Genomic DNA, 13,183 nt, shown 5'->3' with positions numbered 1-13,183 from the left:
GCCTGCTTCTCCCTCTGCCTATGTCTCTGCCTCTCTCTCTCTCTCTCTCTCTGTGACTATCATAAATAAATAAAAAAAAAAATTAAAAAAAAAAAAAAAAAACCTACATTGCTTACCTCAATTGATGCAGAAAACACATGTGATAAAAATTAAATCTCTTAACGATTAAAAGGCATTTATGAAAATCCCATCACTAACGCTACACCGAGGGTAAAAGACTGAAAGCTTTTTCTCTAAGGTCAGGAACAAGACAAGATTGCCTGCTTTCGCCATTGCTATCCAAGATTACTAGAAGTTCTAGCTAAAGCAATTAGGGAAGAAAAAGAAATCTAAATTGGAAAGGAAGGATTTAAAGTAGGTCTAGTTGTTTGGGACCCCTGGGGTGGCTCAGCAGTTGAGTGTCTGCCTTTGGCTCAGGGCATGATCCTGGAGTTCCAGGATCGAGTCCCACATCAGGCTCCCTGCAGGGAGCCTGCTTCTCCCTCTGCCTATGTCTCTGCCTCTTGTCTTGTGTCTCTCATGAATAAATAAATAAAATATTTTTAAAAAATAAAATATGTCTATTTGTGGACAACATGGCTTTGTAGAATAGAAATCTTGAAGCCACAAAAAAGACGTTAGTGCTAATAAATTCAACAAAGTTGTAAGATACAAGATTAGTGCACACGAATGAGTAGCAATGAACGATCTGGAAAGAAAATTAGGAAAACTATCAGGGGCACCTGGGTGGCTCAGTTAAGTGTCCACCTTGGACTCAGGTCATGATCTCAGGGTCCTAGGATGGAGCCCCGTGCATGGGGCTCCCTGCTCAACAAGGAGTCTGCTTCCCTCTTTCCCTCTCCCCGTTGGTGCTTTCTCTTTCTCTCAAATAAATAAAATCTTTAAAAACAATTGTATTTACAACAGCATTCAAAAACACGCTGAAAACTATAAGCTTCTACGTGTGTACAACTTTTTCATGGTTTTATTTATATATTCAGGGAGATTAATCTTTACTTTTTAAAAGACTTTATTTGAGAAAGAGAACACTGCGCAAGAGGGAGAGGGGCAGAGGGAGAAGCAGACTTTTTTTTTTAAAGATTTTTGTTTATTTATTCATGAGAGACACAGAGAAAGAGAGAGAGAGGAGAGAGAGAGAAAGAGAGAGAGAGAGAGGCAGAGACACAGGCAGAGGGAGAAGCAGGCTCCATGCAGGGAGCCCGACGTGGGACTCAATCCCGGGTCTCCAGGATCATGCCCTGGGCTGAAGGCAGCGCTAAACTGCTGAGCTACCTGGGCTGCCCTCCTGCTGAGCAGGGAGCCTGACTCAGGGCCTGATGCCAGGACCCTGAGACCACAACCCAAGCCAAAGGCAGACCCCAACTGAGCCACCCAGGTGCCCCTTAGAAAGATAAATCTTAATGAATCCTGCTATACATTTAGTGGCAACAATGTGACAGTTCCTACAGAATGCTTAGAGAAGGGACTTGTATAATTTTTTTTTAAGAGTGGAGAGCACTGCACAAGAGATTACAAAAGCTACATTCTTGTTCAATCTACCAGGTTTTTTTCTTTCTCTAGGCTCCAAAACTACTGTAATTTGGGAGCATCCACTTTCCCTGAGCACCTCATCTGAATGTGGAATCACACATAATTGTGTGCCACCCTCAAATGGGAATTATAGGGGAGCAAGTTTGAAATGTCAGGAAAAATATTTCACATCTTCAAGACTACCTCTGGGAGAGGACACTGCCTGTAAGAGCCCTGGTTGTGGGGTCACATACATGTTATCAGACAAGTCATTTACTTGGAGAGGATTAGAACAGTGATTTTCAGACTGTGTTCCCAAGAGACCTGAGGGATGATGAGTATGCACCTCAGGAGTCACTTGGGACTGGGCTGGGGAGAGGGGGAGTAAACAGACTTCACCCCTGTTGTATATCAGGGTACATTTAAGTGGGAAGGCTTCAGAGCTTTTTTTTAAAGATTTTATTTATTGGGCAGCCCGAGTGGCCCAGCGCCGCCTTTGGCCCAGGGCGTGATCCTGGAGACCCGGGATGGAGTCCCATGTCAGGCTCCCTGCAGGAGCCTGCTTCTCCCTCTGTCTGTGTCTCTGCCTCTCTCTCTCTTTTTCTGTTTCTCATGAATGAATAAATAAAAGATAATCTTTAAAAATAAATAAAAGGACTTAACTATCAATTGGCGTTTGTAAAGGGGAGTTTCTTGACGATATTGGCAACCAGTGAATTCTTAAGTATGAGATACTAAAATAAATTCCTTCTTAAAATTTGTCACTATGCCTCAAAGAGAACCTCGTATCCCACTCAGAAAAGTTGTCTGAGACTAAGGAAGAATCTTCTGAACACTGACCTTTCTTGGCCCTCAGCACATCTCCACTTCCCAGCTGGCCATTTTTTCTTTTTCTTTTTCTTTTTTTTAAAGATTTTATTTATTCATGAGAGAGAGACAGAGAGAGGCAGAGACATAGACAGAGGGAGAAGCAGGCTCCCCGGGGGGAGCCCTATATGGGACTGACCCTGGGATCATGCCCTGAGCCAAAGGCAGACGCTCAACCGCTCAGCCACCCAGGCATCCCCCCCAGCTGGCCATTTTCTTGTCTTCTGTGTAATGTTGGTGCAGAACTCACATGTAACTGCATTTAATGCCCCTGTAGAGGACGGTGGAATCTACTCAGAGAAGGTCTTATTCATCCATGATTGCAAGCTGAAGAATTGCTTTATAGACTGAATTCTATTTCTGACTGGGGCTCATAGTGTTACTGAGTTTTAGAGCCAGAGGAGAACTTGGAGGTAACTTTATTCAAAAATAGATATTCAAGGGATCCCTGGGTGGCTCAGCGGGTTAGCGCCTGCCTTAGGCTCAGGGCGTGATCCTGGGGTCTCGGGATCAAGTCCCACATCAGGCTCCCTCCATGGAGCCTGCTTCTCCCTCTGCCTATGTCTGTGTGTCTCTCATGAATAAATAAATAAAATCTAAAAAAAAAAAAAAAAAATTCCAGCGTCTGTACATCTCCTTCAAGGAACATCCAGATAAATAGTCAACTTTTAAAAAAAAAAAAGATGTTCGAAAAGTGAATGACTTGCCTGTGCTCAGCCATCGACAGGTGCAATTGTGCAGTCAGAAAGTAGTAGAAGTATAGGGTGAAGGAAGAAAATTATGTTGTAATCCTTTTTCTGCCTTTAATTTGTGATGTGACCTTGGACATATCCATTCTCATCTATGGGAAGGTGTTAATATTAGCTGACCTTGAGGTTACCTTCCAGCGTAAAAACTCCGTGGACTCTACCAATCACGTGCTTGTAAGTGTTTTGAGGAGCCACTCAGTAAATGGCCTCAGTAATGTAGCCTAGTTTTTGTCTTTAGGAAACACCATTACTTTTCAGTATTATCGCTTACCACTGTTCTGTTTCATATTTAGACTGAGGAATTATTTGTTTTCAATGTAATTGATCTATTTTTGTTTTGTTATAGAGGGAAGGATTTTCAAAATTCAACAAGATCTATGAATTTGATTATCATCTATATGGCCAGGTAGGTGCTATAATATTTCTGTCATACAGCTGAAGTGTGCTTTTAGATCTGTGTGCCATTTTGGGGTATACTCCAGGAGTTTTTTGTTATGGCTGTGAAAAGAACAGCTGTTTACTACTACAGGTCATCCCTAAACTGCTTGTATCTTAAGAGTTATTTGATCAAGTGGAGTGAGCCTGGCCACTGTAGAATATGTTACAATCTTTTAAGAATAACGATTGTTAAGACGTAAAGATCCTTGATTACAGGTGACTTTTTTTTTTTTTTTGTGACTTTTTTATAATTTGTAAGGAGATCACTTTTTCTAAGATTTTATTTATGAGAGAGAGAGAGAGAACACAAGCAGGGAGAAGGGCAGAGGGAGAGAGAATCAGACTCTGCTGAGCAGGGAGCCTGATGTGGGGCTCAATCCCAGGACTCCAGAATCATGACCTGAGCCAAAGGCTCAACCAACTGAGCCACCCAGGCGCCCTAAAGTGGTCACTTTATTTTTAAGATTTTGTTTATTCATAAAAGACACAGAGAGGGGGGCAGAGACATAGGCAGAGGAAAAAGCAGGCTCTTTTCGGTGAGCCTGATGCAGGACTCTATCTCAGGACCCCAGGATCACAACCTGAGCCAAAGACAGACATTCAACCTCTGAGCCATCAGGCACCCACATGGTCACTTTTTAATTAAATGTGGTCCCATCTCTTTATAGCAAGAAAGACGCTAATACCCAATAGTTTGAGAGAACTTTAAATCACATCACAGGCATTGTGGTGCTAGAATTAGAATGGTGATTATATTACTTTCGCATTTGGCTTCAAAAAGATGTATTTATGTTCATTTCTTCCTAATCAACTGGTTTTGTTTTGTTTTTTTATAGACTTTATTTCTTTTAGAGCCATTTTAGGTTTTTAGAGCCAAGTTGAGATGGCGGTAGAGAGATGCCCTGTAGAACCCCTGGCCCTCCCCACCCCCCATATCCCACAGATACCACCCCGCCCCATGATCAGCATCTTTCACCAGTGTGATTCATGTGTTATAGTCAAACCTACACTGGCACATCATAAGCAATCAAAGTCCATAGTTTGCATTATGGTTTTCTCTTGGAGTTGTACATCTATGGATTTGGACAAAAGAAAAAAAAAACATATATCCATCATCATAATACCATACAGAGTATTTCCACTGTCCCTGAAGCCCTTTGTGTTTTATCTATTCATTCTTCTCCACTTCCCCCCAAACCCTTGACAACCTCCTTTTTTTTTTCTTTAATAGAAGTTCCTACCTTTTATTTGGATGATCTGACAAAATGTAATTGCTAAAAGACTAACTCGAATTTTGTTATCATTCAGAATGTTACCATGGTAATGACTTCAGTTTCTGGACATTTGCTGGCTCACGATTTCCAGATGCAGTTTCGCAAATGGTCAGTACAGTTCCTAGGGGATATTACAGTAAGTTGTGAAATGCTAGAGGAATTTTGAGGCCTGTTGATCTTACCGTAGAGCTTAACAATACTGATGACTGTCTTAGTCCATTTGGGCTGCTCTAATAAAATGTCATCAAGTTGAGGGACACTTATAAACAACAGAAATTTATTTCTCGCAGTTCTGGATGCTAAAAGTAGGAGAGCAGGGTTGCCAGCACAGTCAAGTGAGGGGCCCTCTTCCCCATTGCACCCTGCTGACCTTTCACCGTGTCCTCATCTGGTAGAAGGAGCTAGGGAGCTCTGTGGGGCTTCTTTTATAAGAGCGCTAATCCCATTCATGAGGTACCACTACCTTTATGACATAATCACCTCTGAGAGTCCCCACCTTCCAACAGCATCACATTGGTGTTAGAATCTCAACCTATGTATTTTGAGGGAACAAAAACCATGGAGCCCACAGCAGTGACCTAAGATCAACTGAACCATTGTGAATTTTTGCCATACATTTAGAATAAACCACCTTGAAGTGTATTTCCCTTAAAATAGCCAGACCTATTTTACGTAGTCACTGGATTAACTGATCCTATTGCAGACATTAATGAAAGAGTTCCAGAATTACTATTTAGCTCCTCCAGTTGTCATAGAAAGCACTTAGTGCAGAGGATCATAGCCTTGCTTTTAATCCTCTGGCCTTTTAATGTAGGACCTTTTCTGTTTGGGTTCCATCCATGAGCACACTGGAGCAATTTTTTCTCATTAAAATAGAGGACTTGTCATCTCTGCTGAGGTTGGATGTGTTGTGTTTTCATTTCTTTTCTAGGCAGAGCTGCAATCCCCTTGTCCTCTTTGAAGCAGAAATTGAAAAGTACTGCCCAGAGAATTTTGTAGGCATCAAGGTAGGGTGTTTTGGAAGATGTGTGGCACTGGAGTTGAACAGTTCCTGAGTACAAAATAATTGAACTATGATTTCTGCATTCTGAATGCATTAGAATTTAGAGATCCAGTTTCCCACCAAACTTAGTACCATGATTTTATTTTTTAACATACTTTTTAAAGATTTTATTTATTTATTTGAGAGAGAGAGAAAAAGAGAATGTGAGTGGGGAAGGGGCAGAGGGACAGAGAGAATCCCTAGCAGACTCCCTGCTGAGTGTGGAGCCTGGCTTGGGCTGAGATCACAACCCGAGCCGAAACCAGGAGTCAGACACTTAACCGACTGAGTCACCCAGACATCCCAGTAACATTTTAAAAATTACTCCCACTCATATAAATGAGGCCACTTAAACTAAGTAGCCAAGGAACTAAAGTAAGCCTTTTTATATATACTACTTGTTTAAATCCTAGGAATAGTATTGTTAAATTATTAATTCTAGGCTCCAGCCCTAATTAGCACAGAGAGATGACAAAGTGTAAAGGGTCATTTGACAGCAAGTTATGAGTTCTTAAGCAGTCAGGGCACGTATAATTAGTTCACTGCTAATTGGGAAACCTTCTTGGGGGTAAAACTCAATTTAGGGATTTCTTTTTCTTTTTCCTTTTCTCCCCCCCCCCCCTTTTTTTTTTTTTACCAGGATACCATCAGAGCCATGAGAGTTACAAGTATATGTTAGAACTGAATTTTAGGTTTTGTCATACTAGGGTAGTTGTATTAAAGCCTCAATCTAGAAGCTCACTTATGGGTCTTTGATTCTAGGTCGAAGGATTATACTAGTGGCCTTGGCATCCTTAGAGGTTCCCCCAGATCTCTCCCTTCTCTCCAATTTGCCACATTCCAAGAACGTCCCTAAGGTTCAGTCAGATCTCTTTAGCGTAGAAGTGTCAAGTGATAGTGATTGTGTTCTCACTGCCCTTTCCCCACTGGGAATTTTAGAAAACTCTGCAGCGAGAGACTCAGCAATGCCAGGCCCTGGTGATCTGGACCGACTGTGACAGAGAAGGTGAAAATATCGGGTTTGAAATTATCCACGTATGCAGGGCTGGTAAGTGCTGTGACTTTTGAGTTTCTCCACTTTGGAACCACAGAGGTAGATGATTCCCCTGAGAGAGTGGGCTGTGGCTTAGTTTTTCCCTGGAGAGTCTCCCCTCTGGATCCATTCGTTCTTACCAGCTCTGTGTCTTTGGAGCCCCAGCTTTCAGGAAAGTCAGGCCAATCTGACAGTTGTTAGGGCTGCATCAGGACTAAATGAGTTAACCAGTGGCTCAGACCCTGTAGCCCATGGCTTGTTACATATTAGGTCCAAGTACATGGCCAGCTCCTTGAGAGCAAAGACTTTATGTATTGTATTCCTTTATTTATTTATTTTTTTAAAGATTTTATTTATTTATTCATAGGGATGCAGAGAGAGAGTGAGAGAGAGAGGCAGAGACACAGGCAGAGGGAGAAGCAGGCTCCATGCAGGGAGCCTGATGTGGGACTTGATCCAGGGTCTCCAGGATCACGCCCTGGGCTGCAGGCGGCACTAAACCGCTGCGCCACCGAGGCTGCCCCTATTGTATTCCTTTAAAGTTACATTTTGAACACGTGCAAGAGAACATATATGCCGATTATACAGAACAAAGAATCATTCTGGAATGAGGTATTAATTTGCTGTATTCTTTGTACAAAGCCTGTTGTTGAAACCAATTTAAATGCCTCGAACAAGGCCAATGATTTCAGGTAACTTCAAGGAAGTGATGCACAGTCCATTCTCAGGCTTCAGATAGTGGATGGTTTCTATTTTCCCTAAATGTGTTTGTGCTGAAACTGTAATGACTCCTGGGAATTTAAGTATGTTAACTTTCAAGAAAGCGTAGGTGTCCCATGTTATTTCTTTGTCAGGATGTGAAATTCCTCCTTTGGACCTTTTCATTGACAATGTTTTAATTTTATCTAAAAGTCTGGGAGAGCAAGTGAGATATTAGGATCTTTTTTTTTTCTTTTTTTTTTTTTTCTTTTTCTTTTTTTGAGATATTAGGATCTTGAGAGGCTCACCAAGAGAATAGCTGAAATTCACTTGAATTGCTAAAACTCACACTGCTGTTATTTCTGACAACACTAAGTTTAGCGGTAATAATGACGTTTTCCCATTAGGTGGTTACCATGCTGTCAGTTTAACCTAATCAGAAAATTGGGTGCAGCAATGTGGTTTGACTTTAACCTTGGTGACTGTTCCACAGTGAAGCCAAACCTGCAGGTGCTGAGAGCCCGTTTCTCTGAGATCACCCCCCGAGCTGTCCGGGTGGCCTGTGAAAACCTGACTGAGCCCGATCAGAGAGTGAGCGATGCCGTGGACGTGAGGCAGGAGTTGGACCTGAGGATTGGTGAGCAGCTGGCCAACTCCTTGTGGGGGTCCATGTAGCAGAGTGGATGTTGGGCTATGGCACCAAGATTTTTGTGTAAGTATGTGCAGGTAACTTTGATCTTACGATCCACCATTTTCTCCTTCTTTCCTTCCTCACCTTCTAGGAGCTGCCTTCACTAGGTTTCAAACCCTGAGGCTTCAGAAGATTTTTCCCGAGGTGTTAGCAGAACAGCTGATCAGTTATGGCAGCTGCCAGTTCCCAACCCTGGGGTTCGTGGTGGAGAGGTTCAAAGCCATTCAGGCTTTTGTGCCAGAAATCTTCCACAAAATTAAAGGTAAGGCTGGGGGAATTGTTTATGGCATGGAGCCTAAGGGCAGGGGAAGAACCAGGAGCATAAATGGCACTAATTAAATGTGTGAGGTTTTTTTTATCCTTGCTGTCCTTCATCCCAGCCTATTATGATGTTTGGAACCCGCTTACTTTCCTTGGTGACCCAAAGTATTCCCAAAGTAATGTTTCATGTGCCATTGGACTTTCACTGCAATGTACTTTCTTCTCTCTGTCCTATCACATGGCTTCTGTGAGTCATGGCCTTCCCATTTGTCTGTCCCCAATATAGTAACTCATGACCACAAAGATGGCATCGTAGAATTCAACTGGAAAAGGCATCGTCTCTTTAACCACACAGCTTGTCTTGTCCTCTATCAGCTGTGCATGGAGGTAGGAAAGATTTCAATTTTAATGAACTAGGAAAACTGTTCTGCAAGTTTCCAAGCCACTCCTTTTAGCAGAGGTGATCCTGTTCCATTTTCCTGCTGAACAGTAACTTTCAGCTTGCAAGTCAGGATATCACTGCTCCACCCTTTGACCCTGGAGGTCACGCAACCACTTGGCAGGTCTGTGACACTGCACATTTATTGGTTCCATAAGAGAGAGCTGTGCTTTTTCTACTTTACCAGAATATGGTGCAGGAAAACCTAGCAAGTTAGATACACTGAGCTCCTTGTAAAGAGCACCTGGAGTCCACTCTATTTGCAGAGAGAAATTTGGATTTTGAAATACAAATTTCCTCATTAACAAATCCATTAGGCTGAGTTCTTTGTCTGTTTATATAGTCTCTTAAGTGTGAAGTTCGGCAGAGCGCCTGGGTGGCTCAGTTAAGCATCTGACTCTTGCTTTCGGCTCAGGTCATGATCTCCGGGTGGTGAGAGTGAGTCCTGCATCAAGGTCCACACTGAGCATGGAATATGCTTAAGATTCCTGCCCTCTGCCCACCCCATTCTCTCTCCAAAAAAAAAAAAAAAAAGTGTATGAAGTCGATCTTAAGATTGAGTTCTCTAGCTTATAGTGTGTAATTTTTCCTATTTCTACCTTGGCATTACCCAGAATTTTTAAAAAAGTAATACTGTGCATGTGTAGATAGGAAACAGTTCTTAGGAGCTGCACAGGCTGTTGTTAGGATTTATGAAGTCACCCCTCAAAGCCTTGGTTTGAGTGGGGAGGTGGTGATGTCTCCACTACACTGTGGGCGCTACGAGCTGACTTTACTTGAGGTCATGTCATGGTTGGAGCAGGGACATTTGCTGCTCCAGAATGGTGAGCAGAAGCTGCCGCAGGAAAGATGGAGAAGATGCACCAACAGATTAATATGGCCTCTGCTTTTTCTGGCTTCCTAGGATCCCACGGCAACTGTGGTGGAGGTCAGGTCTAAGTCAAAGAGCAAATGGAGGCCTCAAGCGTTGGACACTGTGGTATGTTCCAGATGAGTGCGCCAGCTCTGACTTCCTGCCTTTGGGACCATACTTCTGCGGCAGACAGTGGCCCAGTGGCAGGAAGCATCACCTTTCACGGGGCCATGCAGGAAAGTGCTTGGGAAGAAGAGAAACCCCAAAACAGGGTGGGCCTGCTTAGTCTTCTAATGCTTTTTTTTTCTTTTTTTCTTTTTTAAAGTTAATAAATGCAATAGAGCTGCTTTGTGTGGGATTTGGGAAACAAAAGAGGAATCACCCCTCACCTTGCTATCCTTATGTAATCTCTGATATAATCGGAGTGTCTTCCTATTTTTTTTAATATTATTTATTTGAGATAGAGAGAGAGGGAGAGAGAGAGAGAGAAGCAGACTCCATGCTGGGAGCCTGACGTGGGACTCGATCCCGGGTCTCCAGGATCACACCCTGTGCTGAAGGCGGTGCTAAACCGCTAAGCCACCGGGGCTGCCCTCCTATTTTTTAATATGTGTGTGTTTTATATTATCGTTGGAATAGCTTTTTTCCGCCCAAGCTTTTTTTTTATTTTCTAATGTTTCTGTATCATCTATATAAACATCATTTTTAAAAATCTGCATTAAGAGCCTATTTTATTTTATTTTATTTTATTATTTTTTTTTTTTAAGAGCCTATTTTAAAGGGAACAGGATTTCTCAAATGTTTAGACCCAGGAAGAGCCACCCCCGTTGGACACAGCTGGGAGTTAACTGCCTTAGAGGTGCCCCTTTCTAATTACCACTTTGCAGGAAAATTCAGGGTATAGTTACTGTCGGGATTCAGTCTGGAGATTGAACATAGAGAATGAACAAGCAGGCTAAGAAACATGCAGGGACTGGTGGGTGACGTGTATATATACATATGTGTGTGTGTGTGTGTGTGTATATATATTTTTTAAGATTGTATTTATTAGAGATACAGGGGGAGAGAGAGAGAAAGGCAGAGATACAGGCAGAGGGAGAGGCAGGCTTCACGCAAGGAGCCCGACGTGGGATTCGATCCCGGGTCTCCAGGATCATGCCCCGGGCCGAAGGCGGCACTAAACTGCTGAGCCATTGGGGCTGCCCATATTTTTTTTATCTTGAGTGTGGCTTGGTCTGTGTGGTGTGTGTGGTAGCAATGACAAGGGGAGAGTTATGGACTGATTTCCTGTAAAAGGCTTAACAGTGGTTGAATATGCTTTGACGTATAGCCAGCAGTGCCAATGGAATGTGACCAAGGGGAAAGACAGCCGATTATCTCCCAGGAGTTCTTGAACACTGGTGTTCATCATCCAGGAGAAGTTACTAGGGACTCAGTGGTGTTCCCACAGTGTGGTTTCCAGACTGCCTGTATTAGAATCTGTGTATTAACTTGCTTGTTACAAAATGCAGATTTCTGGCTTCTCTCCCAGCCCTCCTCTGTCAGAATCCGCAGTGCTCAGGGGAATCTGTTGGCTTCCTTGGTGATTCTTGGTTTGCACATCAGTGTCTGAAAAGCACCAGTTGGGATCTGGCCCTGCTCCTGCCCCTGCCTGGCAGGCCCAGAAAGCTCTCCTCAGCAGTCTTTTTCCCTGTGTGATAGTAGCTGGAGTGACAAGCCCCATGTTTGTGAAGATGAGTTGTGTGGCTGTGTTGTGCCGTCTGACTCCTGCACTGCACCCTAACTTGCCTATGACACATTTAACAGGAGCTTGAGAAGCTGGCTTCTCGAAAGTTGAGAATAAATGCTAAAGAAACCATGAGGATTGCCGAAAAGCTCTATACTCAAGGGTAAATATTCCACATTTGGGAACGGAATTCAGTACATCTTTATAAGGGTGAAATATTTTATTTCATTTTATTTATTTGTTTTTAGAGAGGGGGACAGAGGGAGAGAGAAAATCTTAAGCAGACTCCATGCCCATGATGGAGCCCAACACAGGGCTCCATCTCACCACCCTGCAACTATGATTTTTGCCAAAATCAAGAGTCGGACACTTAACCGACTAAGAGTCGGACCACTTAACCCAGGTGCCCCATTTTATTTTCTTAAAGGATTTTATTTTTAAGGAATTTCTGCACCCAACATGGGACTCGAACTCACAACCCTGAGGTCAAGAGTCTCATTTTCTACCCACTGAGCCAGCCGGGTACCCCAGGGTAAACCATCTTAGAGCTTATGGGATAATCCAAACTGTCTAGATATCACCTGAGCTCTGAAGTAGAAGAATTTTAACATTGGCTTTTCTGATATGGAAAAGACGTTTCAAAATCATTTCCTAAAATAGGAGCCCGTAGAATGAAAACACGTGCAACTGTTGACCTCTCAGCAGCTGCCCCCATGGCCCTGGCAGGGGGCATGCAACGACTTTTGGTAGTCGTTTGCTGGCATAAATCATCCCACCTCAGGGATTGTGAACACCCCAGGGCCATCCAGTGACAGTGTGGTCCACGCTAACCCTGTGGCAGCCACGTGCCACAGGTGACCACTGAGCGCTTAAAATTTGGGTCATCCTAATAAAAAATGTTAAATTACTTGTAGGGTCCACATTTCAGTTTATTAGGCAACATGATTCTTCCTGTGCTGGAAGCAAATTCAGAAGCCTGCTCCATTGCAGCTCTCAGGGCCACAGGGGTCCCTGGCAGACCGACTGTGTTCCGGGCCACACAGCTGCTGGCAGGCTGAGCAGTAGAGTCCCACCCTGTTAGTCCCTTTCACTTATCCTCTGGCTTCTTGGAGTGTTTCATCCAGCCAGCCTGCTGTTGTTGGAGGGTCCCACGTGAGAATTCTTCTCAGCAGAGGGAAGCTAGCTAGGGTGCTTCAGTTGAGCCAGCCAAGGCAGATGGGGCATGGCAAATGTCTCTGGGTGTTTCTAGTCTAACTCAGTTGTTTCTAGTGCCATTATCATAATTTCTTTCAGGTACATCAGCTATCCTCGAACTGAAACAAACATTTTCCCCAAAGACTTAGACCTGACAGTGCTGGTGGAGCAGCAGACCCCGGATCCACGCTGGGGGGCCTTTGCCCAGAGCATTCTAGAGCGGGGTGGCCCCACTCCACGCAATGGGAACAAGTCTGACCAGGCTCACCCTCCCATCCACCCCACCAAATACACCAGCAGCTTGCAGGTAGGTTTCCCTGCCTCCTGGAACCCGGGAAGTGAGAGATCAGTTAGCACTTGAATTTACTCTGCGGGCTCTTGCTTTAGGAACTAAGTGATTTCGAAAGA

General features: G+C 43.5%; 1 protein-coding gene across 3 annotated transcripts in view; it reads left to right on the top strand.

Annotated features, from left to right (window-relative positions):
* The window catches only part of TOP3A (DNA topoisomerase III alpha), a 27,602-nt gene that overhangs the window by 1,826 nt on the left and 12,593 nt on the right, over nucleotides 1-13,183 (top strand). Inside the window, exons 2-11 of one of the 3 annotated variants that reach the window (XM_077892391.1) lie at nucleotides 3,472-3,531; nucleotides 4,872-4,945; nucleotides 5,769-5,844; nucleotides 6,819-6,927; nucleotides 8,105-8,248; nucleotides 8,394-8,564; nucleotides 8,850-8,950; nucleotides 9,907-9,981; nucleotides 11,662-11,744; nucleotides 12,875-13,082. In XM_077892391.1, the coding sequence (XP_077748517.1) occupies nucleotides 3,472-3,531; nucleotides 4,872-4,945; nucleotides 5,769-5,844; nucleotides 6,819-6,927; nucleotides 8,105-8,248; nucleotides 8,394-8,564; nucleotides 8,850-8,950; nucleotides 9,907-9,981; nucleotides 11,662-11,744; nucleotides 12,875-13,082 (1,101 nt within the window). Of the gene's footprint in view, nucleotides 1-3,471; nucleotides 3,532-4,871; nucleotides 4,946-5,768; nucleotides 5,845-6,818; nucleotides 6,928-8,104; nucleotides 8,249-8,393; nucleotides 8,565-8,849; nucleotides 8,951-9,906; nucleotides 9,982-11,661; nucleotides 11,745-12,874; nucleotides 13,083-13,183 lie in introns of those variants that run through there. The other 2 variants (XM_077892392.1, XM_077892393.1) reach the window with 2 other exon arrangements.

The sequence above is a fragment of the Canis aureus genome, chromosome 3 (assembly GCF_053574225.1).
Source record: "Canis aureus isolate CA01 chromosome 3, VMU_Caureus_v.1.0, whole genome shotgun sequence".
Lineage (NCBI taxonomy): Eukaryota > Metazoa > Chordata > Mammalia > Carnivora > Canidae > Canis > Canis aureus.
Note: the sequence above shows the minus strand (reverse complement) of the source record. Positions and strands in the feature narration are given on the sequence as shown.